This window comes from Eucyclogobius newberryi, unplaced genomic scaffold (genome assembly GCF_026437365.1).
Source record: "Eucyclogobius newberryi isolate DKJ021-1_F unplaced genomic scaffold, fEucNew1.0.hap1 SCAF_8, whole genome shotgun sequence".
NCBI classification, from domain to species: Eukaryota; Metazoa; Chordata; class Actinopteri; order Gobiiformes; family Gobiidae; genus Eucyclogobius; species Eucyclogobius newberryi.
This window is the reverse complement of record NW_027316500.1, coordinates 15,397,039-15,424,150: the sequence shown is the minus strand read 5'-3', so window position 1 is coordinate 15,424,150 and position 27,112 is coordinate 15,397,039. Positions and strand designations below refer to the sequence as shown.

The 27,112-nt window shown below is 41.4% G+C and overlaps 2 protein-coding genes and 1 non-coding gene across 7 annotated transcripts; 2 read left to right on the top strand and 1 right to left on the bottom strand.

Moving 5' to 3' along the window:
- Positions 1-2,464: 2,464 nt before the first annotated feature.
- On the bottom strand, positions 2,465-14,517 carry ldb1a (LIM domain binding 1a). Of its 4 annotated transcripts, none has more exons than XM_072436860.1 (12): positions 14,231-14,512; positions 12,379-12,479; positions 5,805-5,907; positions 5,632-5,676; positions 5,480-5,555; positions 5,161-5,263; positions 4,908-5,080; positions 4,707-4,829; positions 4,558-4,635; positions 4,346-4,481; positions 4,112-4,254; positions 2,465-2,771 (listed from the first exon to the last, which is right to left on the bottom strand). In XM_072436860.1, exons 2-12 carry the CDS (start codon positions 12,404-12,406, stop codon positions 2,718-2,720), a joined length of 1,062 nt encoding a protein of 353 aa, XP_072292961.1. In that variant the 5' UTR covers positions 12,407-12,479; positions 14,231-14,512; the 3' UTR covers positions 2,465-2,717. The 4 variants fall into 4 exon arrangements, with proteins under 4 accessions (XP_072292961.1, XP_072292958.1, XP_072292960.1 ...); XM_072436857.1 differs by lacking the exon at positions 2,465-2,771 and adding an exon at positions 2,789-3,381 and having other exon boundaries at positions 14,231-14,517; XM_072436859.1 differs by lacking the exons at positions 2,465-2,771; positions 12,379-12,479 and adding an exon at positions 2,789-3,381 and having other exon boundaries at positions 14,231-14,487.
- Positions 14,518-16,162: 1,645 nt separating this feature from the next.
- pprc1 (PPARG related coactivator 1) lies at positions 16,163-23,957 on the top strand. 2 transcript variants are annotated; one of them, XM_072436677.1, is made up of 14 exons: positions 16,163-16,302; positions 17,665-17,760; positions 17,870-18,019; positions 18,145-18,222; positions 18,899-20,651; positions 20,781-20,834; positions 21,363-21,423; positions 21,708-21,769; positions 21,848-22,481; positions 22,552-22,734; positions 22,819-22,882; positions 22,964-23,085; positions 23,328-23,479; positions 23,548-23,957. In XM_072436677.1, exons 1-14 carry the CDS (start codon positions 16,222-16,224, stop codon positions 23,646-23,648), a joined length of 3,591 nt encoding a protein of 1,196 aa, XP_072292778.1. In that variant the 5' UTR covers positions 16,163-16,221; the 3' UTR covers positions 23,649-23,957. The 2 variants fall into 2 exon arrangements, with proteins under 2 accessions (XP_072292778.1, XP_072292777.1); XM_072436676.1 differs by having other exon boundaries at positions 22,807-22,882.
- LOC140351703 (small nucleolar RNA SNORA50) lies at positions 23,123-23,259 on the top strand. The gene has a single exon (XR_011925396.1). It is a non-coding gene; the product is annotated as a small nucleolar RNA SNORA50 (small nucleolar RNA).
- Positions 23,958-27,112: the final 3,155 nt, after the last annotated feature.

Below are 27,112 nucleotides of genomic sequence, written 5' to 3'. Positions count from 1 at the left end.
AATGCACCCTTGCAGCCGCCATTTAAAAAAACAACATATTTTTGCACATGTTTTCAGTGGGACAGAGGAGGGACAGAGGAGAGACAGAGGGGAGACAGGGGAGAGACAGAGGAGAGACATAGGAGGGACAGAGGAGAGACAGAGGAGCCAACTTACCAGAATCCTAACCAAAGAGCATGCAGTTGAACAATAAAGAATAAAACCGTAAAAAAGAAAGACATTTTATGTTAATTCATGAAGAAAGGCAGGGACAATGACACAAATGTTAAAACAATTGCAATGAGTTGTTATGGTAATGTTATTTTAGCATGTTCTATTCATTGTTAATGCCTACAATTGTTTATATTTTGTGGAAATTAAATGACCTATTAGTGTTAAAAAAAAAAATATAGCCCTAAAAAACATTTATCCCAACCTGAGGTCATTAGGCAAGCTCGCTTTTACTTGTCAACTGGAAAATTCATACCATCACATCACTCATCAGAAAATAGTATCATGCCCACAAAATCTATTGTTTAGTCTACACACATCAATGATTAGTATAAGGTGAATTGTAAGTTATAGAAGTGCAAGTATATTAAAATAGAAAAGATCAAAGTCGATTGTCCTACTTGAAAATATACTGTATTACTGGTGTTTTTCTTCAGTTTCAACTGTATATAGGCTAGCAGTGATTTAATAGTGATCTGTTGATTCTTATGTTTTGGGGGTTATGTCAGATGCCCTTCCTACACAGTCCTATTGTTGTGGCGCAGGAGTCAATGCAGTTAATTGGCGAGATCTGTATAATACATCAGCAGTAAGACCTAAGACCTGATCTGCTTCTCAGCAAAACTATTGTAGCCAACACATTTCAGATACTGGGGCCTATTCACTTTATGTATTTATCAGTCAGTAATATGTTGAATCAATTGTTGTGATCAATAAAAGCACTGATGTCAAATAGCAAGTCGAAACAAATGATTTCAAGCAGCATTGAAAGTAGATTTTGTTTTGACACGCAGGTGGTAAATCAAATGTTCAGTAAGGACATGACCCTCAGGGCCAAATAAGTCTGAACTACAGCCTCTGCATTTAGGACGCTCGAGCGAAAGCACATAAACAGATGTTAGTGATAGGATTAGTTTTGCTACGTGAGTAAAATTTTGCATAGGTTGACATTTCCTGCTAAATAACCTCAACATGTAAACTATAATGAAGACATGGATGAAATGTGACACTGCGACAGATTGTCTCGGGCATGTCAACTGAACACAAACATGTTTTCAAACTTTGCTGTCAAGAGCCTCCCCAATCAGGTTTGAACTTTTGCTTACTATAGTATCTTTGAGCCTATGGTCTATCAGACCATAGGCTCAGTTTATCAAGCTTATTTTCTCAACTCTGTAATTATTTCACTTTGCAGCGCACAATCATACACAAAAAGAATGGACAAAATGACAAGAACGTGCAGGATTTTTGTTTATTTGCTTTATAGTGCATCTGATATGTTTTCAGATAGACCATAAACATAAAACAGCAGCAAATGGCTGTTAAATCTTAATTTTAAACAGGAGGACCCAAGATAATTACACAGCCAGAACGACTCTGAAGCCGTTTTAACAAAAACACATTTCCCGTGAATGACGTCTAAACAGCCCCAAAACTTCTCCATATAATGAGTATTGTACAGATGGATCAAAACAGAACTTCAAAAACATAGAAAAATAAATACGGATTGCTAACATCAGGGTGAAAAAAAAAATCTATTTCAGTGATTGTACCATTAGAAACTTGAAATGGTAAAAAATAATGCCTTTTTTTCTTTTACATTAGATTGAGTTCTCCATAGTTCTAGGGTGGAATACATAGACTGTTTATAGAAATTACTACCTAAAAATATACAAGCACAGACACGAAGATGAGGAAAAGCCATCAAACTGACAGCGCATTGTACTCAATATCTAAAGTTTTTTTTAAGTTTTTTTAAGTTTTTCTTTTTTACAATGTTTCTCCTTGGTCTGCAGCTTTTTGTATTTATGCTTAAAAACTTATTTTTTCTGGGAAACTTAAGTGAATACAAAAGTCTGTTTTATTTTTCACATTTTACAGTCCAAAATGTATCTTTAAAATATTTCATGTAGCAAATTTCAGAAGGTATACATTTTCTTTTAGGAGGACCCCCCACATACAGAACAGTGAGATAATGGCCATTTGGTAAGGAAACCAGTATTGAGATGCAGCACACTACAAAACACAAGCCCGTCTCCTTTACCCCTGCCAACAGTGAGATGTTGGACACTAATGGTGACATTTCAAGCATGGACTTAACATGGAGACTTGTAATCACAAGAAGAATGAAAAACGGCAATACTTATACAATAATATACTGCAGATGTTACAGATCTTTTACATTAGCTAATAGAAACACAAAAAATACACTGTCCGTTCGCTCATAAGAAAAATAGATAGTGGAAACAGTGCAAAAAGCATTTTGGGGTGTTTCATTTTGCTTGCATGTCTGTTTTTAGAAATCGTTTACAAAAATAATAAAAAACACAAATTAAAACGAATCAATACATATGAAAACAGTACACACTTCTGTAGCGCCCGGTGCTGTTGTCCAGGCTGCTGCGTAACTTCTCGTACCATGTTTTATGCTGTACATGTGGTTCACTGTGTGCCATGTGTGTTGTGTGTTGGTACGTGGGCGGGTTTAAGATTTAGCGAAGTGGTTCTCAACTCCGGTCCTCAAGCTCCGGCACTGTACAGGTTTTTGTTCCAACCAGGTCCTACAAAAACAAATAATGGGATTTTAAAAATGTTGAATCTTTATATAGCAGCCTGTAAAAAAATGTTAAATAATAACTATGCAACAGAGAAGAGTACAACAGAAACAATGAGGTGTTAATGAGGAAAACGCAAAGTGAGAGACCCGAGGTTGGAACAAGAACCCACTGAAACATAACTTTAGAACAACAGATAACCAAAAACCAAGGGCCAGGGCTGAGCCCCACTTTGTGTTTTGTAATCAGGGAGTGGGAGATAAACTAAAACTGTCCTTCATCTGGCAGCAAAGAGATTTTTGCCCGCTTGAATATTCAAATAATAATTCAAACCAGTGCTGAAGGTCAGCATTCCTGACTCCACTAGTTTGTAGGCTGAATGAGTCCCTTAAATTTACTGGACAGGGGCCTTCTACTGTGATGACTGAGAATTGTCATTCTTGCTCTCCTGACTGGAGGGACCCTTGTGGTTCCAGGGTGAATTGCTGAAACTGTCCTCGTCGTCGAGACCATTGGCCCCATCGACCTGTGTGTTCTCCAGCCGCGTGATCAGACGCTCGTCCTCGTCACCAAACTCCCCTCCCATCAGAGTGGGCTCTCCCACCATCATCACGTCCTAAAGGGGACAGCAAGGGCCAGTACACATTATCCCTGATGTACAGGGGCGCGCAATGACTGGCTGCATGAAGTCTCAATGAATTCAAATAAAGTGATGATTTTATTTTTGGGAAAAATGACAATAGGAAAATTATGGAATTGCATTTCTCTTTACCAAAGCTGTTTAATCTATAAGTCCATGCGGCTGTCCCTGCTACATAAACTGGGGTCAATAGGGCCCTTTGTATTGACCCGCAGTACTCCCCAATACTCGTCTGGCACCAGGGGTTCTCATTCCACCTCGGGTCTCTCCACAACGACCAGATAAAAGACATAAGTGCTGTGTTCAGATATATTAGGCAATAAAAGGAAATATGGGAATTTACTGGAAACACTCTCGACCTCAAAATCCAGTCAGTGCAAGCTAAACCTCTCTAGAGACTGACCAGCTTCACAGAACTCATCTTAGTTAAGATTTAAGCCTGTGACCCTAGAGAAGGGACTGACCACATTCACATTGTCATTTAATTACGTATTTTCACATTTTGTTATCACATTCATTTGAACATCTGCCAAAATAAATTCAGCCTCACACCCAATAGATTGCCCTGTTATTTCTACACCCAAAGACCACTAACAAATCAACTGTGTCACTTTATACAAACTCATCAGCCCTCCACCCCGTCTGCTAAAAAAGACACAGAGTTCAAAAGGCACAGTCAGTGTCAGAAGGGAGACGTTACGAGTACCTGGTTGGAGAGAGAAAAGCTGTTTGCGGGACTCTTCTTTTTGCTGTTGCTGTTGTTATTGCTGCCTCCACCTGAACTCACATTACTTCCACCAGAAACCTTCCTTTTCCGTCTCTTGTTTGGCGCTTGTCTGGCTGGCTCAGCTGAAAAATACATTTTAGACAAAGAAAACTATAAATGTTAGAAAGGCTTTTAATGAAGTGTACGATTTAAAAGAAACAAAATGAACTGTACCAGCTGTGTTACCAGGAGGTGCTACCATTCTCTGCCACTTTTGGAAAAGACAAGTCTTCAGGCAGTCTCTGGGGCTTAAACTGTAGGTCTTATGTCTGGACATCAACTCTTGCATGGGCTCTAATATCACACAAAGCTACAGACAGAACAATGATTTTAGTTAAATGCAATAGCATTTTATTTTTATTTTGAAGGACTATTTCCTTTCTTACACGGAGGTAGTTGAGTGTTGAATTAGACAGCCCACATCTGGTGATATTTTTAGCTAGCTGATCAAGCATCTGGGGATCCTACATGAAAGGTTCAAAGGTGGGTAAGCAATGAACAATGAATGTATTACACACAATTTTGCTCAACTTACATGCATAGCCAAAATGCTTCTGGGGAGAACCTCTCTGTGTTGCCGGATACTGAAGTGCCATGTCTTAATTCTCATCATGTCATCAAACATGAACTCTAGGTACAAGCGACCCTCAACGCAAACCTAAAAGGGTAAGGAAGAAAAAAACTGACTGTTGCAGATAAAATAAATAATTAAAACCAGAAAATTGTTTGCAGTTACCTGCGTGAACATAGGTTTGCCATTCTGAGTCACCATTGTGCACTGGTCACAATCCAGAGACACAAAATTACTGTGGAAGGACTCTTTAGCATGTTTCAAAACATAAAATAGCTCTGTGGCGCCCCCTTCAAAAATACTCCGGAAGTACCGCGGAATTAGGGTCCTGCCGATTGCTGCGAGGAAGAAATTTTATTTTCAGCAAAAAAGATTGTTTGGGATATAATATTTTGAGACTGTGCTGGGTTCTTCTTACTGTATCGTTTAGGCCCATCTTCCAGACAGAATGTGACTGTGAGCATGGCATCGTCCTCAAAAAACTCTGTGGTGAAGGCGTCCCACCAAAGATTGTCACAATCCTTGAAAAATTAAGAGAGGATACAAACATCTGAAGATTAATTCAGTTGCAGGAATATAGTGTTTCATCTTCAACATTACAGGCAGGTTGATCAGACAATCATTAAAACTTGCATGTAAATGACTGCATGCAAGTCGTGCATTCTCACGCTTCTATTTGCCAACGCCAGATTATTTGAACCCTTTAAATGATCATAACTATTACTGAAGGTGCTCACCTCTGTCCAGTTCTGTAGCCTTTTGTTCAGCTCATATATCCGGTAGTCAGTCTGGTTACCGTACGGCGTGGGTCTCCTGTGGAAAGAAACATAGTTTGTCTACACTTGTCTGAAATTATTGCCATCAAATGAGCTAGGTACAAATGTCTTACCCCATCCCAGGCTCCATGTAAGAAGGGGGGTACATGGGTGTGGGCCTGAAAGAGGTAAAAAAAAAAAAATACACATTGATTGATAGATAACAAAATTTAAAAAATAAACAATTGTAAAATATATGCACTAATTAGCAAAAAGTTATATGTAAAATTACAAAGAAGAAACATACCCGACATCTCTGTCCAGCATAGCGCCCGGGTGGAAGGGGGGGAAGCTGCCACCGTTGGGGGGCTCCTTAGGAGAGTACAGCTTGAATGACTTTGACGAACAGCCTATAGAGAGAAGAAAAAAAAAAAGATTTAGAGGAGATTTAGTGCACTAAGATTAAGACCCTTTAAAAAAAAATCACTACATCAAAGTAATCTAATGTCGAATGATTTTGTAGAGATTTACTCAAATAAAAGCCAGCTGCCAAAACAATTTCCTGCTGGCTTCATTAACTAATGCATCTTCAATCTGGTAAATGGACAGAAAACTAATCAGTGATGAAATAGCTATATTTATGAGCCTGCTTTTATCAGCTAAAACAATTAGGACACAAAACAAAGTCTTGCATTACATGCAATGCTTTATGTTACATACACCCCCCAAGAAATCTGTTTTTTCTGCAATGTGTGGCAGTGTCCCCTCTAGTTGCAGCCACCCATCCCCCTCTGCCTGCTCCGGCTGTTGTTAACCCTTGTTTGCCCAGATGAGACTTTCAGGCTCTAACAAGCTGGGGCTTAGAAACATCTATACATCCATACACTCAGACCTCACACACTCACAAAGCTGCATATAATTAGGCCTAAGAGATATTTAATACTTAAACAGAGAGTGCTGGACTGAGTTATTTGAGACAACGGCCACTGGAAATTTGACACGGGCCATCCCATTAGTGTGCCCTTTATCATAGATCCAGCACAGACTTCAAAGCATGAAGCAAATGAATAGTGAACCATCAGTTCAAGTCAGTAGGATAAATTTATGGAGAAAAAAAGACCTTCTACCACCATTCAAACAAAGACATTCAATTACACCATACAAAACCAGCATTCATGCATTTCTGAACTTTGATCTCGCAGTTCTTCACCGCAGCGCCGTTTGTCTCCCTTTCTCTTTATTTTCATACCCGTTGGGTCATGCTTTACTCCGTTACTTTGAGGGAAACCATGTAAAAAAAACTTATCACATTGACCTTTGCACCCCAAAAGCTAAAACCAATTAGTCACAGAAACACGGCACCAAAAACAATCCATGTAACATCCTGACTTAATAATATCTTTGTAAATGGGGATGCAAATGCAAGGGGAAAGCAGCCTGAAATGACAACATGTGACAGCTGGTTGAGCTTAATTAGTAGAGAAGTCAAAGTGAGATCTATTGCCTTGCCGTAGAGTAATCTATCCTTCGTTTTTCAGTTTAAAACTCTTCATGCACCGTAATACATGTACAGTGTAGTTGATAACCTAATCAAAATTAGCAGGGATCATCATCCACTTTGGGGGCAAATGGCTCTATTCCAATAAAACATCCAAAGATATGTGCAGACCATAAACACAAGCGCGTTGAATTTTTTTTTTAAATCAAGTTTAAATAAGACTTGTGCAAATGTGCGCGGAGTCAAACATCACAAACAAGATCAATACTGAATAAATAGCCAATGAGTCTTTCTCTCAAGACAAAGCATAAATTGAACCACAGGGCCGCATTCATCAATGTTGCCCGAGATCGGATGCCATTGCTAAGCTATTAACCTTAATTGCTAAACTACAGCAATTGCAGTTGCACTACTCATCAGGGACTCTTGAATACAACACAGTATAAATTCAGTATTGGGTTTAAACAATGGTACCAAAGCAAGTGGAGGGGAGACTTGCGTTACCTGCAGAGAAAGGTGCACCAAAGTGCGGTGTTGCTCAACACCTCGACTCGGTGTAGCTGCTAGCCGCTGCTAGCTTGTGCTAGCCTCAATGCTAACCAGAACGTCCGGAGGAGGAAAGCTTCAAACGCGGAAAATGCACCGTGTAATCCACAAAAGGAGTGTAAACCAAAGGAAGAAGAGCAGTAACTGTTTCCTCTCTTGTGGCAGATAATCCACAATGTTCACCGATCTTATTAATGGCGCAATTAATTGGAACAGTGCTACCTATCAACTACTACGGGACCCTTTGTTCCTGAAGCCGAGACGCGAACAAATAAAAGCCCCTCCTCCTCGAGCGGCTCCTCCGCCCATCTGACAAACAGCCCGGTGCAGATTAGCTACAGGGGCCTCTGTCCTCTCCTCTGACAGGGGCCCAGCATCCCCAGGGTGGGCCACCACATGTCCCTCAAATGTAACACAAGTTAACAACAACAACTACAACAGCAGTAGAGGTAGTAGTAGTAGTCTTTTTTTTTGCCGTGAACATGGTAGAGGTACTATAATGGCACCACATTTATACACTGTGTTAGCCTAATTAATATTGTGTGTAAAAATCACAGGTCTGTACAATTTAAATGTTAAAGGTGCACTTTCTGATGGATGATCCACTTACTGCCTGTATCATGGAGATCATGTAATAGCTTTGCCTGGAATGCTCCACATTATGGAATTATCTACTGTAGACAAGCAAGTAATGCCACTATGAGTCAAGTTAAGTCCCAGTAAGAATGCACGTTTTTCAATGTATTGCAATGATGTACAGTGAAACATAATAGGTAAAGCAATAGCTTCTTAACTGTATATAACTAAGTAAATAACTTACTATAAATATCTTCATGGCAAAAAAGAAGTGGTGGGCCATCCGCCAGAAAAGTCACATAGTGTCATACATTTGCTTAGGGCAGTAAAGTAGGCCAATATACACATACACACACACACACACACACACACACACACACACGTATATATATATATATATATAAATATATATATAGATAGATCCATTATATGTATATATATATATATATATATATATATATATATATATATATATATATATATATATATATATATATATATATATATATATATATATATATATATATATATATATATATATATACATATATATATATATATATGTATGTGTGTGTGTGTGCGTATGCATGTGCGTGTGTGTGTGTGTGTGTATGTGTGTTCTGCATGTTCTGTGGTACTTGAAAAGCCCTTTCTTATTCAAGCCAAGACAATTATGCGCAGTTACTTTAAAATCATTGACTTGCTTGCCGAGTAAAATCCCATAGACCACAGCCTGAGCTTTTCATAGCCTCTGATTATGTAAGCCAATCTGCAGCTTTTTAATCAATAACCACTCCAGTGTTTACAAGCAGCTAATCTGAAGACTGGAAAACCTTTTTGTGGTTGCAAAGTGAGTATAAAAGCCGCAATTTGTTATAGTCTGTCCCGCAGTGGATCTGCCAGTCATTTCGTGGAATTGTATAAACCAAAGAGCACACAATGCAGTCCATCTATTTAATTTAATATGAACACAGTTTAAGCATAAAACTAACCCAGGTCAGGACACCAATTGCACATACAACAGAAGCGTAGAGCCAGGACAGAATCAAAAAACATTTCAGGAATCCCAATCTTATTATTAAAAAGCAATCCATAATTGTGTTAGGCGAGTGTTGATGCGCGACAAAAAGGCAACTTCAATAGAGCTTCATCTCCCTCTTGTGGTGGCATGACAACATTTTACAACAGCAAATCCCAGGTAGGTTAAATTATTATGATACAAAGGAACACACATCCATTTTCAATTCAAACTGAGATAAAAACAGAGATTTAATGCAAGCTGAAATGAGGCTATAACAACCTCAATGGCTAAAATAAAAGACAAATAAATAGCATTATGGCAAATTGGGAATGTTCACACTCGACCATGACTATCCATCTGCACACAATACAAAATTAATGTACAGTATATTCCTGCCTTTTATGTATAATGTCCCTCATCTGTGCTGGCTTGATTAAATCAATGGAGCAGCATTTATTCTTTATTTGCACACTTTCAAAATCGATTGGCACTAACATGCAGTAAGAGATCTATATGCCTGCTTGAGACTTGAGACGACTGGCAGTGTGATGCTATAAGGTCCATTTACTTTATTACATTTAGAGTAACCCTAAGCTTTATGGATTTATCTGAAGGGGTAAGAATGACAATTGTTGAAGCTAACTTAAAATGTTCTAATTTAATTGATTTGTTCTGGCAATTTACATTTTTAGATGGTACTGGGTCTTGTTGAACTACATTTTTCCATAGTAAGTGAGATCAAATAAGTTATGTAAACTGTTATAAGCTTGACAATGTAATCGGGAATAAGCCTGCTAAAATCAAAATTGCAGCGTCTCCCAGACTGCCCAAGTCTGTAATACATTGTTATCGCATTATACAATTAATTTCAGTTTGAGAGTAAAAATAGACCATGCTTATCCACCATTATCCTTTAGTGTCCTTATGTCCCCTCCCTCCTCCCCTGGGCTGCGTGGCACAAGACCTGCAGCTGCTGTGACATCACCGCACTCATCTCCTCCATACACACAACTTCAGACAGCTCTCTCCCACGTATCCCTGCTTTTTTCTTTTTCTCTGCCTCTGTACGGCATTTTTGATCAAACAAACAGGGGCAGCGCGTGAAGAGAGAGGAGAGTTAGAGATACAGCTGAAGTATCACGCAGTTGTGTAATCAAAAAAAGCACTGGCTGTTTGGCTGCCATCTTGGCTCTGCTTAAAGTCACTTTTCTCTAATCATGAGCCATGTGACTTTCTGCATGAGGTAGCAGCAGTGCAAAAGACAGCAAATGAGGGATGAGGAAACGAACGAGGGGGAGATGTGGAGAGAGGGAAAAAGGGGGATGTTTGAGTGGATGCATATGAGAACGAGAAGAGGAGGGGGGGGCATCTCGGGCGCACAGGCAATCTATTTTTACCATTAGTTGGAACAAAGGCTGTGATAGGCTCCGCTGTGATATGACGGTGATCTCTTTCATGCTTAGGAACAATGATTTTCAAAGGCCAGATCAAAGTCAAACTACTGTACACTCTTCCTGGGTCAGTATCATTGATCATCTGCATCTCATTCATCGTGATTTACTGAAAGCCTTGTACAGGCATGGGGCCGAAATTCTTAATTTTTAGCTTCCAAGTCTGTGTTTTAGTTTGCAGTGATTTGCAATATGAATGGGCATATTGGGGACAGACACAATGAATGCCGGATTAAACCTGCCACCGTAAGGTCTTCATTATGAACAATTTCTGTGACGATGTTTGTATTATGTATGCATGCGTGTGTCCACATTTACCCAGACTTGAGACTGGCAGAGGGGTAAACTGACTTTGTTTAACCTGCCACTTAAATTAGTTTTTCGTTTAGTAATTTTGTTTTACTTAACATGAAAGTATACATTGCAAGGAAGTGATGGCTGTACTGTTTTAGAGTGCGGGGAGCCTCCATCTACTCCTGTGCAAGAATGTAAACAAACCAGACTACAAATTCAGCGATTGTGAACCCTCTCTGATCAGCGCTTCTCCTGATCTGAGACATCTGAGAGCTCATACTTGTCCTAACTTGTCATGAAGGTGCAACAGTGATGTACTTCTTCCACAAAGGCCTACAGCTTATTATTTTTCAAAACTTGTGCAAAAGAGCGCAGCCGTTTTTGTGGGAGCCTTCTCATTCTCTGTGTTGGAAACATGTGGATGTCATTAAAAGTTTCAGCTCTACAGGAAAGTCGGTCGACCGAGGGAGAAGGAAAAATATGGTAAAATATAACCAAGCAACATCAAGAAAGCTTCATAATATTATTCCATCTGATAGCTCATAGCCAATGAATCAGATTGTCTCCATTAAAATGATACTGACACTTTAATTCAATATAGGCTCTCAGAGATGCCCCAGAGCAGATGTTGCAATTCAATTTCTGTTACTCACTCCCTTGTGTTGCTAAGTCTCCTGGCAGTATGTACAATGTCTCCTTAGCTTATCTATTGCCACTAAAGAAATAGCTTTTGCTTCTGAAATCGTTGAAAACGCTTTGAGGCAATTTATTGGATAAAAAGCCAAAACATGGAGCTTGCACAGTAATTTACATGTGCAGAACAGACGAAGAAAGATCTTTTTAGAGACCACCAAAATATGATAATAATAATAATATTACCAAATTATTTTCAGTTTTTGTAAAGTTTTGCCATAGTTTCCTTACACACAGTAGGAAGCATACACTGCAGTCACCACTACTGCAAAATGAGCATACTATCAAAAAGCTCCAATATCCAACGTCACACCAAACTCCTCTTTAAACTTTGTTAAATCCTCTTAAGTGCCATCATTAATAGCTTGAACTCATCAAGAGAGACCAGCTTTCACAGTAGTTGTAGTATGTCAACTTCAGGATGATGAAACATTTTCTTTGTGAAAGCTTTTTAGTGGATCTACAAAAGCACAAAAGATCACAAAACTAACCTTTGGAAAAAGTTATTGAATAAGGCAAGAAAGAGAAGAGGGTTTTGATATTTCAGTATCTCTACATGTGGCCAAACTCAAAGAGCTATTGATCAGCAACACAGTGGGGTGGTGTGACTGAGTCTTGCTAAACAACTCAATCTGAAAGTGTGCAGTTTTTTTCCAGCTTGTGTTGAACCCACTGATATTCACGCGCACAGCTCTGCACACAGCGTTACACTGGCCCTCAGCGTAGTTCTAGCACTTTTACATAAGTCATCTTTACAGACAAGCTCACACATTGTAAAGAACATTCAAGGCAAGGAACTTACCGGGACAAGCACAACCTCCAACAGACATCTTCTCACATGTTGGGCTCTGCTATGATGGAAACAGCTGCACTCCGTCCACACGCTGCTCGCATGGGCCAACTCTGTACAAAACAACACAAACACACAGGGAAAGAGAGAGCGCGGGAGAGAGAAAGGACAGAGGGTGGAGTGATCAGAGGGAGTGGTACAACTAGAAGAGCAAGTACACCACTATATACTCCCCTCTCACCGTCAGGGGCAGGAAGTTGGCAGTGGTGCATCATTAATAGGCATATTGCAACACAAGTGGGAGGAAAAAATAGCATAAGACTTGAGTAAGTAACATCATGGCATGGAATAAAGAGCAAGACTGTAGAGGGGGAATGCAGGAGGGAGGCAATTAGAGCAACAGAAAAGAAAAGGAGAAAAGGCACAAGGTGTGTGTTGCGACTGGCAATGCATCATCTATTTCTGCCTGCTGCTGCTGTGGGAGATAAACATACTCAGTAGGAGCCCAGAATCAGAGGGTCATTACCACCACTCATGTGCACACGCTCGCTCACACATTCACCATGACGCATTTCCATCTATCTCCCCGGCTCCCTGTGATGCCTTTTCCTACGCATTATACATTGCACTGAGAGGACTGAGAGGACTGGTGTTAATCACTACAGACAGTATCGATTAAAAATGCAAAGCCCACCTGCAGCTCTGGGACACTGAAGAGCCATGGGAGTCAGTGTGTGCGCGTCACACATATGCACACACTGCCGTGCATGTAAACAGACTGTTTGCTCAGCAGCCATCTCATCACTCTTGATTCCAATTTTAATCTTACCTCAATGTAATCTCCCCCACTGCTGATATTACCTTGACCTTTTTCGCAGCTTTAGGTGATGCCATTTTATTTTCTCCTCATTCGTCACATACCTAGTTTCTCATCTTCATCTCATGACTTCTCTGAGTGCATCCCACATATTCACAGGGCAATTATTGCATTATCTTGACCTTAACAGTAGAAATACATGTGCGCCTAAGAGAGCCTGTTGCACATATCCTGCCCAATAGAAAACATACTCAGTTCAGTCATTCAGTATTCTATTAGAGTATATTCATCTATACATCTTGTTCAGTTGAACTACATTTCACAAAGCACTATCACTCACATCCGATAGACTGACTAAAGACAAACAAGTGTCTCTTATGAAACCAAAGCTGACTGACAGAATCTCTGTATAGCAGCAGGAGAACACAGGCAGAGGCATCACAGTTAAATGTCATACAGTGTGTCAGACACAATGAACTGCGCTCCGGGCCTCTCCTTCTGTTCTCCTCTACACGCCTTGTCACAATCACTCCACTTGTCATTCACACTGCCCTCCCAATATTTACAGTTTATGACAATAGGTTTATTATTTAAAAAATATATATTTATTGGCCAATGATAATCTCAAGAATATAATGTACACAAAGCATGGGGGGAGTTTTAACAGTGCAGGAATGTGATTTGGGAAATGGCTTCTGTTTTGTCTGACGCTGAGCATTTGTTTTTTCTCTTCAATGATGCTCACACTGCTGTAGATACTCCCACTTTGTCAACACATTTAGAAATGATGAGAGGATAAAGTCCTTTCGCTCTACTGTGGTGACTATGGTGTCAAAATACTACATCAACATGCTGGCACCGAAACATCACTTTCCGCTTAATATCTGCATTGAAATGTAGTAATTGCTGCACTTGATCCTCAGGTGAGTTCATAACAGCATGCAGCCTAGAGCTTTGTTAAGCAGCTGTTTCCACATTCCCATATCTCCTCTGTCTGTAATTGTGTTTCGCTCCATCACACAAGACTTAAGCATTGTTCAAGCTTACCTATTGTGTATCGGTCTCCTTATTGGCACGCACGTCCACTCTGCACGCGTCTTCCTGGGTCAGCTACGCAGATAGGAATGAGTCAAGCCTGGCCAGTGCTGCGAATGAGAGGCAGATGAACAGATACAGTTATAAGACACAAACAGGAGGGGGGGGGGGGCTTTAGCAGTCTGCAAATTGGATGATGAGAAGGCGAGGGGAAGGAGGAGTAGAGTGGTAGTGGTGGTTTGGCGGGGGCAATTGCACTGGTATGAATATGACGCAGAGGTAGAGCCACTTCTCTTCCTCTCCAGCACCGAACCCACCAAAGGAGACGCATGGGAGGGGGCAAGAGAGGGCACTGTATCCATGGCAACGGCAGAGCAGCAGTAGGTAGTGGTTCGGCAGAGTGTCGGGGGCATAGTGGAGCTCCTCTCTTCTGCTGTTTTTCTCAAACCGACAAGCTCATAAGTCTGGTAGCTGCCACAGTTGTACACACAGTGCTGATGCTATTAATACATTGGGACATGATGACATTGTAGATCAGTCTTGAACTTTGATCCCCCACCTCCAGCCTCCTATAATATTATACAATAGTATCACAATCAGTTTAAAAAATAAAAAAACACATATCTAAAGAAATTAGATGTGAACATGACAGACATTGGTCATGTGAGTCTACCACCATGTTTATGTCTGAGTACAGTATAAACACTATTCTAACTTTTCTAACTTTAATTTGTTCAATTACAGAAATGTTATTGCAAAAAAAGAAAGTCTCTATGGATTGCTAGGTTTTATGCCATTTTGTAGAACATTTAAGGCAAAAGGACAACATCTCTGTGGAGAAAATAACATGGATCCTCCAACTCAAAACATACATAGTGCCCCTTTAAATATATTCCTAATGATATTGCATCTAGCATTCCAATAACTCCCAAAGAAGAATGCAACGTCAGTAGAAGACAATCACATGAATAATCAATCAACTCATTAAATGGGGAAAGAACAAGCAAACCACAATGAACGAGCATGGATGGATTCACCTGTAATCCATCTCTGCACAGAGCCAGAGGGAAGTGACTTTTCTGTCCCATGCATTTGGTTCAGAGCGGATTCATCATCGCCACTTTTCCTCTCAATTGTCAAAAAACTGCACAAACAATATTTTTTTGGGGGGAAGAACAAATATGACTGCTACGGCTAGTTAGTTTAAAAAAAGGGAAAAAAGTTGATTTTGTTTACAGCTGATTTAAGTACATTACTGGCTAGATGGGTTCAGAAATATTTTTGTATTGAATGTGACGTTGAAAGCTAAGTGAAACCCGCAATTCAACACCAGCATTAAGCAGGAGAAGTTGGCATTTAAAAAAGGACAAGAAATCAAGCTGTCGTTTTAATTGTCCTGGCAAATTCTATTCAGTTTTAATGTAATTATCCTAGATATCGCTATCCAGGTGACCATTGAACAGTGATTCCCAACCTTTGGCCTCAATTGACCTCAGGCTATACCTCATTTTCTCACATTCCGAGTCCAAATCAGTTCCCTAGTAACAGTAGGCAAGTCAGTCATTACTATTTGGCATAGATTTTCAGTTTTGATTATATTGATGTTTCAAATCTTTCAAAAACATTCTTATATTTACAACAAGAAACAGTTTATACATTCAAATACTTTTCAATTTCACCTTCTTTTGAGTCATTCCAAGTGAGTCATTCCCCCCGCCTTCCCGCAGACCTGATTGGGAAACAAACACATAGCATTTATTTTTTATTTTTTTACAAACAATGACAATCAAACTGTAAAACATCCACAAAACGAAGTAATTACCATAGACTGCATGCATTATCCTCATTATTATTAATTATTTACGAATGACCCTTAACCTCACGCGTCATATCACGTAATTTTGCCGGGAATGTCAGACCACGTGACGCCCAGCCGGTCCCAGCGTGCGATTCATAGCTTTTCAGTCGGAAACGCACAACGGGCCAGGGAGTAGTGCGGCAAGATGGCGGTGCGGTGGGGTGCAGGCGAGGAGACATTAACAACGTGCAATATGGACATGTTTCCTCTGGACACACTGGATGAGGTAAATACACGTTTTTACTGTGTGTTTTATCAGATGCAATTCACACTCGTAGCAGAAAACTCCCTGTATAGAGAAGGAATATGGATGGAATGGGCCAGCGTGCGTGGAAAAGTGACACGTGGGAACAACCAAAGTAATGCTAAAATTCCTACAACAAATGAACAACTCTCAAATAAGGCTAAAACTATAGACTGGTATCGAGACACTTTCGAATAGTAGCTATATATTTTTTTTCAAGTTTGGTTCGATTTCATTTCGATTGCTGTAGCTGTACTGAGTCGTGTTTACTCGTGTGAAATGTAGTAGTGGTTGTATTAGTGAAGTGACAGTTTTGTTTCTTGCAACAATTTGAAACGTTATAGTCACTGGATGAGTATCGGCTACTTTATTATTTAACTGAAGGCAATTTGGACTGGTATTGTTACTGTTACTGTAGCCAAACATGTGTTGAGACGTGACTCTAAATGAACAGTGGCTGCTAACTGTAGTTCAATTCTTGCGGGTTTTGTCAATTAGTAACATTACGCTTTCCAAACCTTGCAATGAGCCCTGCGTTGCTGTCCTCTTTGGTGCTTCAGTGAGAAAGCCTTTTATTGCCATCAAACTCGTAGCACCGGTAGTCGTGAGTCATGGTCGTGTGCAGATGTAAATGAATTGCGCAGGCTACAAACTGAGTAAAGGAGACAAAGTTCGACTTGAGAGGGTTAAGTATGTACTGTCACGGCTTTGGGACATGATACTGACCTGATACGTGTATTATATCTATGTTGCCTCCACGTGTGTTGGTAAAAATCACATGTTGGGTTTCACGCATGCGCAATAGGAGCCGGGGCTTCATAAACTACGATTTAGCTTTGCAATTAAATTATTGACTGGTTAATGCGTTTGATTAGTTGTGTTACCATGTGTTAGTTTCTTTTATCCGGTCTGTATAGGTGTAATTCATTGTTAAAGCGGCTTCCTAGCTCCATTTGTTGTAAAGCAACACGTGGGATTGGTGTCCTCCTTGTGGCAGGATGGGGCTACGGGTGAGGCCGTGGACAAACATGTCTGCGCTCAGTCTGTGCATGTGTGCAAACAAACACGTGGGTCACTATGACATGGTTTTAAAAGTACATTGGTATTATTACTTCTATGTTGGCAGAGTAGCCTATGTAGTATTAAAGGCAATTTAAAGATAAAAAAATAATAAGCATATTTCCCCCAGGTTTTTATTGAATACCATAAATTAATAATTGTATTATATAAACTTGCCTTATTCAAATGGAAATAAACCACTTGCCCATTTCCACACTGTTTTGAAGGATTGGATGTTTGAGTACAAGATTGTACTTGATCTAACTTATTTTTTTTTGTTTCAAGACAACTGGACTGAACAGTGAAGATGCAATGATCACCTTTCAAAGCTGCTTAGACCCATCTATCCTTTCTATGTTTGAAGACACACCAGCAATAGAGGCAAGTCTATACTCAAACTTTGTATTTTTCTCTGGAATGTAGTCTGTAGTTTTTCACAGACTATAGCAATGCAACTATTCTTACTTGACCTCATGTTGTACTTCTGCAGACTAGAGGACTTGAAGAGGAGAGCGAGGCTACGCTGCTTTCGGCTCTCACAGAGATCCTTGACAATGTGGATGATGAGAATCTGTCTCCGTTTGACACACTGCCCGAGTCAGAGCTGCTGTCAAGCCAAAAGGGCAGGGAGCACTCTCCGGTTAGTGCCCAGCTGTCTGCCATACAATACAGTTGATCAGTCTTTTGAACAATGCAAAGCGAAAGTGTGCAATTTCTTTAATATTTCTGTATTTTGTCTTTATTTTCCTTATGTTCTGTTTTTAGCTGGGCCGATTGTTTTGTCTGTCACATTCCCCGCCGGAGAAAGACTCATTATTTGGCAAATATCTTTCTACAGGAAAGGTAGCCATTTTAGATTTATTAAGTTCAAATCTGTGTGAGTCCTCTGTCGTTGAAAAACTTTCCGATGTTGTCATTTGGACTTTGTTTTTTTTTTTAAACGAGACGTTTCGACTTTCATCCAAAAGTAATTTTCAATCTGTGGATGTAGTCTGAGAACTCTGATTTGTATCCTCCTATTGTCTGTGTAAACACTGCCCACTAGGCGGAACCTCCTGTCCTGTTTATATATTTGTTAAAACAGTCTTTTAGATTTTATCTGAAACTCCTTTGTTACCCTTACTGTCCTGTTATGGGTCACAGAAATCCTATTGTTGGCTGACTGCAAATCCCTGTATCATTGAGTACCGTATTCGCATCTGACTGAGCTGATGCTGCCCCATGGCTTCAAACTGCAGTTATATGCTTTAGTAAAATTAATGAAGGATTATCTTTTTGTTTTAACTAAATTGGGCCCCATAACCCTTTCAAACCAACTCTACTCCCTCACTTTTCTAAACTAATAGTTTTAACAAGACAGGGTATTATTAGGAGGTTCCACCCAAAGGGCAGGGTTTACACGGCCCGGAGTAGGATGATAATAATCAGTTCTGAGACTAAATCCACAAATTGTGGATATTAATTCAGTTTAACAAATTATTTCACCTACTTTCCATATACTTCCCTTTCTTCATGCCAGACACTGCCTATGGTTCAGCAAAGGAGTGATGGGGAAGAGGAGGAAGATTCTCGCACTCCTAGCCCAGGGAGACTTGACTTATCTTCTGACAATGTGCTGCTAGACTGGAATGATCTTCCCATTTCATTTGAGCAAGATGATGAAAATGGACTTTCTGTCAATTTTGGTGATTTGGTCAGACAAATGCATCCATATTGTATGGCCATTTCTTTAGAGGATGATAAAGGAGAACAAATGCTTCCTGAAGGAGGCATTTTACTTGAAGTCGTCGACCAGGGTGAAAATGGAGAACCCATACTGGCCATCCCAGAGATGGATCAAACTATTTCTGTTAATCTTGACACGTCGGCCTTAAATTCAAAAGTATTGGATGAAGAGGATGATGCGGCCTCAGACAGTTCAGAACAAATAATAGTAGTAGTTGATGATGATGATGATATTGTCACGCCTGTACTGAAAGTTGCAACGAATAAAACCAGTTCAAAAGTGAAGGACAAAATGACCTGTAAGAAACTTGAAGATGGAATAAATGAGAGAAGTCACTCCAGAAGAAAAAGAGGAAAAAAATCTAAGCGTCAAGCAGCTTGTCCTTCTGAAACTGAGGTCAGGGTTCTGTGTAGTTCCCCTTTAAAGAATGCATCTCATGAAGGACCAAAAAATGTCAATAGATTATTAAAAGATAAAAGACACAAAGTCGAGAAAAACATTCTTCAGGATTCTACTTCTTCAACCCCTACTTTGTTTACAAAACCCAAGAATGTAACTGTTAGCCAAACTAAAGTGTCTGAGGGCACCATTACAACTATATCAAGTATATTGGAAATTTCCCAAAAAGCGGCGATGAATCAATCAGTACCTCTACCAGTAGAGGCTGTACTTCAGCCTGAAGCCACACCATCTCATTCAGTCCCCACTTCTGGACAGCAAATTGCTGCACCTACTTCCAAAGATGAACCCTCTGTGCCAGTTGAACAAGTAGCTCAAATATCCCATTCAACAACAGTTGTTGACGTGCCATCTCCTCATTTACCCGTCACTGCAGAACCAAAACCCAAGGCCCTCAGTTTGGCTGAATATCGCCGTCTCCGGCAGCAGAAAAAGCCAGTGCCAATGGAAAAGCAGGATGACAATAGCACCAAGTGGCCCAGCCTTCCAGAACCGCCAAAAGAACTCCCACCAATCCCCCATCTCCCTGAGCCCAGCCCCAAAGATCCGCGTCTGTCCTGGGCCCAGCCAAAGGCGGTAGAGGAGGAGGTCAAACCTGCCTGGATGCCACGTGGCCCAGGTGTACCGCCCACACCTGAGGCGCTGTTGGCACCACCGGCCTACATGGTTAACGCTGTCAACAAAGCTGCTACTAAACCTCAGCAAACTGTTTGTTCTCAGCAGAATCGGAATACTTCAGATTCTGCTCCACATACACACACTAAGGAACCAAGAAGTGCCACTAATGATGCCCGATCTCTTCCATCAGTATCAACCACTACAGATGAGATTAAACTTGCTGCTAATGTTTTGACATCTGTCCCTCCCAACAATGCTGCTTTACCTGAGACTAAAGCGTTATTTAACCCAATTGAAGAGCCACCAAAATCCAATAACTTGCGTGGTCAGGGCTTGTCCCCTCCTGTCACTCAATTGAACTTGGTGAATCAAAGTAGTTCTGGAAAGTCTGAAGAATCTCTAGCTGTAAATCCAGTGGAAGCAAAGAGCCCCACTCAAGAACTGATTGAAGCCTTCACAAGTGAGTTGGGTAAGTTTGGAGTTTGGAAAACGTGTTGTTATACAGTTATTCTTGTACTGTATTATTGATTACTGTTGGCATGAATGCTTCTTAAAATATGCCTCATATAATACATTGTGTTTTCTCAATATTGTATAGGTATTGAAGCTTCTGACTTGACCAGTCTGCTGGAGCAATTTGAGGAAACTCAAGGTCTGTTAACTTGTTTTCCCTCCTATAAAGTGTATAAATGTAAATTTTGGATTAGCTTTTCTAGTTGTAACATTTCAAAGGGAGCCCCTCCACGAGTGATTGGGAGGTGCTCCATAGCTGTTGGAATGTTGCCCCCTCTGCAGATTTATTTCACTCTGACTCTTTGTTGGAGTGTACTAGCTCATGCCCTAAATTGGCTGCGTTGAACAGTGATGCCACTTATTAAAATGTTCTACACTTTCTTATAAATTAGATGTCAACTGTAGGTATGTGTTTATGTACTTTTTCTTGCTTGTTAAATCGTAGATAAAGATGCAGTAGTAGACATCTGGACACTGTTTTTGAAAACAACTTAACTCTAATTCTCTAAGAAGATTGAGAATTACTTTAGGATGAAAGTTGAAACGTCTTCTCAAACCATGTCCAGATGACTACAACTGCATATTTTTCTACGATGGAACACTAACGGGCAAATCAGTGACCACACCGACTTGCTTGTTAAATTAGTTTTCTTTTTTTCCCCTTTAGCCAAAGAGGAGCAATGTTTGCCGGAGGTCTCTGGTAGAGCAGTAGCTGTAGGAAACTCTAGGTGAGTTACCCTACAGCCCACAAACTGCTCAGATTGAATGGCATAAAGTTTGTGGATGTATTTGATTCACACCAAATGCATGTGCACTCAGTTTGCTTGTTCAATGGACAAGTGTTCACAATTTAATGTAAATTCTTGTCAATTGAGTGCTTGAGGGTGACAACTTTCATCCTATGCCAAGACCTACCGCAGAAGTGTCATCAACATTTACTTTATATTGAAAAATCAACCTTTTATATATGACATTAGCAGTAATGACTAATCCCCTTTTCCCTTTTCTGCAGCTCTGACTTGTCTGAAAAAATAGGATTGGAGCGTGTGAGAGCTAATGATCTCTCAAGCACAGGTATTTTATTTCTTGCGTTGAAAATAACTTTTCTCATTTGTCGGTGAAAGCATCTTTAGACTCCTTACTCTCTTGCAGCTCTAACTCCTCCAGCTACTCCTCCTGATCTGCTATGGAAACCTCTAGACCCCGTGTCGCTGTTGGCGAAGAACAAAATGACAAAATCGTGTCACTTAAAAGTGATTGAAATAGAGGCCCAGCCTCTGCCCCTGGCTAAAGCTCGCAGCAGATCTGCTACTGTTGTTGCTTCAGCAGTTGATCCAGACATGGCATGCCAGGATCATGATTACTGTCTTCCTAACAAAAGCGTTTCATGCGGAGAAGCTGGAAAGCGGTGGAATGTCAAACAGCACTCTTCAATAACCATTAAACCAATAAAACAGAATGCTCAGGTTCCTAGTGTCCAGGTCACCACATGTGCCACCAAAGCTAAAGCGCTTGATAGAAAAAAAAGTTCAGTTTTAGAAACTCCTGATGCTTCTCCTACACAAGATGAAGATGATGATAATAATACATGTCCGAAACAAGGGCCATTGGTAAGGTCCTATCGCCAACGGGCTTCCTCCCGCACACCCAGCCCCAAAAAGAGGTCTGTGGGCCGGTCTAGAGTCAGAAGATCCCACCATTCTTCAAGTTCTAGATCCGACTCCTCTGGGTCTGACACTCATTCCTCAAGATCCAGGTCGAGATCATACACTCCTCCTAGAAAAAGGTATTATTACGAAGTGCCCAAACATGTTAAGTCCTTTGTCCTGGTTAAATGGGCATCATGATGTTTTCAGGTATCGACGCCTTCACTCAAGAAGCAGTTCCACCACCTCCTCGCGTTTGTCCTCCCGGTCTCGGTCACCGTCACCTACTCGCAGGAGAAGATACTCTTACACTTCATCCCGCTCTGGATCCTGGAGTGGTTCTAGATCTCGCTCTAGATCTCCCCAGTGGAGTGGGAAGAGGCATTGTTACAGGTAACCCAATTAGTTTGTACTTATCATGCATTTCTTGTAATTCTATGTCATTGTTGAGATAAAATCTTGCAGCCCTTTCTACAGAGACTCGTATTGTGCAAATGTGAGGATGAATCCTGAACTGAAAAGACTGAAGGAAAAGGCTATAGTAAGTTTGATTTTTAAAACGCAAGATGAAGGGTAAAATGAGAACTTGCTAATTTAACCATATTTTTTAATTTTATTTTAGGAGGAGCGCCGCGTTGTTTACGTTGGCCGAATTAGGGGCACTATGACGCAGAAAGAACTTAAGGAGCGCTTCTCTTATTTCGGCGAGATTGAAGAGTGCACCCTACATTTTAGAGACCATGGGTGGGTTTAACTACTGCCTCTAGGATGTATTAAATGTATGCACTGTATTTGAACCTGTTTGGTCGTCTTTTATGACCTTTTGGGCCAAGCTACAGTGCTATAGCAAAGGCTTGTTCATAACTGGAGCATTCTGGTAGCACACCCGGACTGCTCTTTTAAAAGCAAGTCACATTTAAAAATAATAAGCTGGAACTCTGAAGATTTGTTCCCCATTTACTCACAGGCTATTCTTTTTGCCATAGGGATAACTATGGGTTTGTGACGTACTATAACACTAACAATGCCTTTATGGCCATTGAGAAGGGAAGCAAGCTGCGCAAACCTGATGAGATGCCGTTTGACCTGTGTTTTGGAGGAAGGAGACAATTTTGCCAAACCAGCTATGCTGACCTAGGTATACATTTTAGTCATTTAATTTACATTTTAAAGCTTTTAAATACTCATTTATAATTGTCTTTACAGATTCTAATAAAGAGTACGAATCATTGCCTTCAAGAAACAAATATAATGCACTTGACTTCGACACTTTACTGAAGCAGGCCCAACAAAATCTCAAGAGGTAACATGAGGCCTGCTGCAGATGTCTGCAGACGGTACCTCCAGAGCCAAACTCTGCCATCGTTGTCTTTACTTTTAGTTGTTGCATTTGTTTTTTTTCTGAAAGCTTAACACCTTCTATTGAAGTGAAGATTTATAATGAAAATGGCAAAAGATGTTTAAAAAAAAAAAAAAAAAATTTTTTCCAAATGTTTATTTAATTGTATTAACAAGTTTGAATATAAGGACATTACTTTTTAAATGTGTAAGATATGGAATGAAACTTGAATATGTAATACATTGAGTGTACTACATAATAAATCTGAAAAGGTAAACTTCTCTGCTGGTTTATTTCAGTTTTTAAATGGTCCTTTTTAAACGCATCTAAATAAGCGAATGATGGTCCTATTTTGTGGCTATATAATGTCTATTATATGCCATGCTCTCCAGGTGTCACTGTCATTGCCCACGTGGGCGGTGAAGTCCCCCAGTAGAACAACTGAGTCCCTGGTCGGTGCACTGTCCAGTACCCCTCCCGAGGACTGCAAGAAGGCCGGGTACTCTGCACTGCTATGGCAAACCGTCCGGCGCCTCGTGGGGGGGGAGCAGTGCCCCACCAACACCATTTACGGTGCGGGTGGAGGCCTGCTGACCTCGACGGGGGATGTCGTTGGACGGTGGACGGAATATTTTGAGGATCTCCTTAATCCCGTCTTCCGAAGAGGAAGTAGAGACCGGGGACTCGGAGACTTGCTCATCCATGACCCAAGCTGAAGTCACTGAGGTTGTTCGCAAACTCCTCGGTGGCAGGGCTCCGGGGGTGGATGAGATCAGCTCTGAGTACCTAAAGTATCTGGATGTTGTTGGACTGTTTTGGTTGACACGTCTCTGCAACATTGCGTGACCCAACCGTGCCTCTGGACTGGCAGACCGGGGTGGTTGTCCCTCTGTTCAAGAAGGGGGACCTGAGAGTGTGTTCCAACTACAGAGGGATCACACTCCTCAGCCTCCCGGGTAAGGTCTATTCCAAGGTACTGGAGAGGAGAATCCGGACCGATAGTCGAACCTCTGATTCAGGAGGAGCAGAGCGGTTTTCGTCCCGGTCGTGGAACACTGGACCAGCTCTATACCCTCCACCGGGTGCTCGAGGGCTCATGGGAGTTTGCCCAACCAGTCCACATGTGCTTTGTGGATCTGTAGAAGGCTTTCGACCGTGTCCCTTGGGGGGTGCTCCGGGAGTACGGGGTCCGAGGCCCTTTGCTCAGGGCTGTCCGGTCCCTGTATGACCGGAGCAGGAGCTGTGTTCGCATTGCCAGCAGTAAGTCAGACCTGTTCCCAGTGCATGTTGGACTCCGCCAGGGCTGCCCTTTGTCACCGGTTCTGTTCATAATTTTTATGGACAGAATTTCTAGGCGCAGTCGGGTCGGAGGGTGTCCGGTTTGGGGACCACAGGATTCCATCTCTGCTGTTTGCAGACGATGTTGTCCTGATGGCTCCATCAAACCCGGACCTGCAACATGCACTGGGGCGGTTTTCAGCCGAGTGTGAAGCGGCTGGGATGAGAATCAGCACCTCCAAATCCGAGGCCATGGTTCTCGACCGGAAAAAGGTGGCTTGCCCTCTCCAGGTGGGTGGGGAGTCCTTGCCCCAAGTGGAGGAGTTCAAGTATCTCGGGGTCTTGTTCACGAGTGAGGGAAGGATGGACCGTGAGATCGACAGGCGGATCGGTGCAGCGGCTGCAGTGACGCAGTCGCTGCATCGGACCGTTGTGGTAAAGAGCGAGCTGAGCAGAAAGGCAAGCGGTCGAAATGAGTTTCCTCCGCTGGGTGGCTGGGCGCTCCCTTAGAGATAGGGTGAGGAGCTCGGCCGCACGGGGGGAACCCGGAGTAGAGCCGCTGCTCCTCCACGTCGAGAGGAGCCAGCTGAGTTGGCTCGGGCATCTGTTTCGGATGCCTCCTGGGCGCCTCCTGGGCGCCTCCCTCGGGAGGTGTTTCAGGCATGTCCCACCGGGAAGAGGCCCGGGGAAGACCCAGGCCAGCAGAGAGACATATTCTCTCCAGCGTGTCCTGGGTCTTCCCATGTCTCTCGGCTGGCCTGGGAACGCCTCAGGATCCCCCCGGAGGAGTTGGAGGAAGTGTCTGGGGAGTAGGAAGTCTGGGAGTCCCTGCTCAGACTGCTGACCCGGCCCCGGATAAAGCGGGAGAAGATGGATGGATGCCATGCTATTTTCCTTTTGTCAATTGTGGCCTTCGATAATTGATACCTTGCAGTGACATGACTCTTGAGGGGAACAATTGTCTTAAAGAGGACAGTAGTAGAAAAAGCTTCAGTTGTAGTCATCTGGACTCAGTTTGAAAAAAATAGACGTTTCGACTCTCATCCAAGAGTCATTGTCAATAAAAGAATTTAGATCGAGAACTCCGATATTAATACTGTTCTGTGGTAAGACCCGCCCATTGGGAGGAGCCTTCCTGAAGTAGAAAGAGTTGTTTGTTTCAACAGAAACTCCCCCCTTGTATCTACCGAGCTAGCCTATTCAGAATTCAGAATTAGAATCCTCTTTGTCTTTGTGAGACCCTGGCTCAACCACCCTGAGTGCCTGATTAGCATTTAAATGTCCTGGTCCTGGTCCTCTACCTTACCTTTCACTGAACCCCTGGAAAGGTGGAGGACCAGGACCAGGACATTTAAATGCTAATCAGGTACTCAGGGTGGTTGAGCCAGGGTCTCACAAAGACAAAGAGGATTCTAATAGCCCATTAAAATTCTGAATAGGCTAGCTCGGTAGATACAAGGGGGGAGTTTCTGTTGAAACAAACAACTCTTTCTACTTCAGGAAGGCTCCTCCCAATGGGCGGGTCTTACCACAGAACAGTATTAATATCGGAGTTCTCGATCTAAATTCTTTTATTGACAATGACTCTTGGATGAGAGTCGAAACGTCTATTTTTTCAAACTGAGTCCAGATGACTACAACTGAAGCTTTTTCTACTATGGAACACGCCTGGACGAATGAGGGATTACACCGACTTAAAGAGGACAGTTCCACGGTTAACATATAGACGCAATGCAGTGGTTTTAAGTTTCAAGGTTAGTAGATGGTATGAAACTTATAGAGCACACTAATAGGACACTGATCATCAATATGACAATGGTCAGGTGATTTTTCATCTAAAGTATATGTAACTCACTGAAAAAAATATCTTGGTTCATGTTGGGCACTGCGTTAAAGCCATTTAAAGGTGGTTCAGATTAAAGTCTCATTTAAGTGGCCACAATTAGCGTTAGCGTTGACTTGTTTAGCACAGTTTAAAATGTATGTAACTGGTAACTAAAATGTGCCATTTGTGTGTAAATGTTCTGCCTTTTGGATAAAATGTAACTTATTGTAGGGTTTTATTGTCCATCTGCACCAATCTGAGCTGGAGGATGTCTTTACTTTCCTCTCTCCTTTTGATAATTCTGAGTTGCTTGTTTTAGGTGACACAAA

Bases quoted from the DNA above. Each gene is read 5' to 3' on its own strand.
- ldb1a (XM_072436857.1), bottom strand. From the start codon at position 12,406: ATGTCTGTTGGAGGTTGTGCTTGTCCCG. The intron at 5,264-5,479 runs GTGAGCACCTTC...TAATTTTTCAAG, and splicing joins GGCTACAGAACTGGACAGAG to GATTGTGACAATCTTTGGTG. The intron at 4,482-4,557 runs GTAAGAAAGGAA...TTCTGTCTGTAG, and splicing joins CAACACTCAACTACCTCCGT to CTTTGTGTGATATTAGAGCC.
- pprc1 (XM_072436676.1), top strand. From the start codon at position 16,222: ATGGCGGTGCGGTGGGGTGCAGGCGAGGAGACATTAACAACGTGCAAT. The intron at 20,835-21,362 runs GTCTGTTAACTT...TTTCCCCTTTAG, and splicing joins GCAATTTGAGGAAACTCAAG to CCAAAGAGGAGCAATGTTTG. The intron at 22,883-22,963 runs GTAAGTTTGATT...ATTTTATTTTAG, and splicing joins GACTGAAGGAAAAGGCTATA to GAGGAGCGCCGCGTTGTTTA.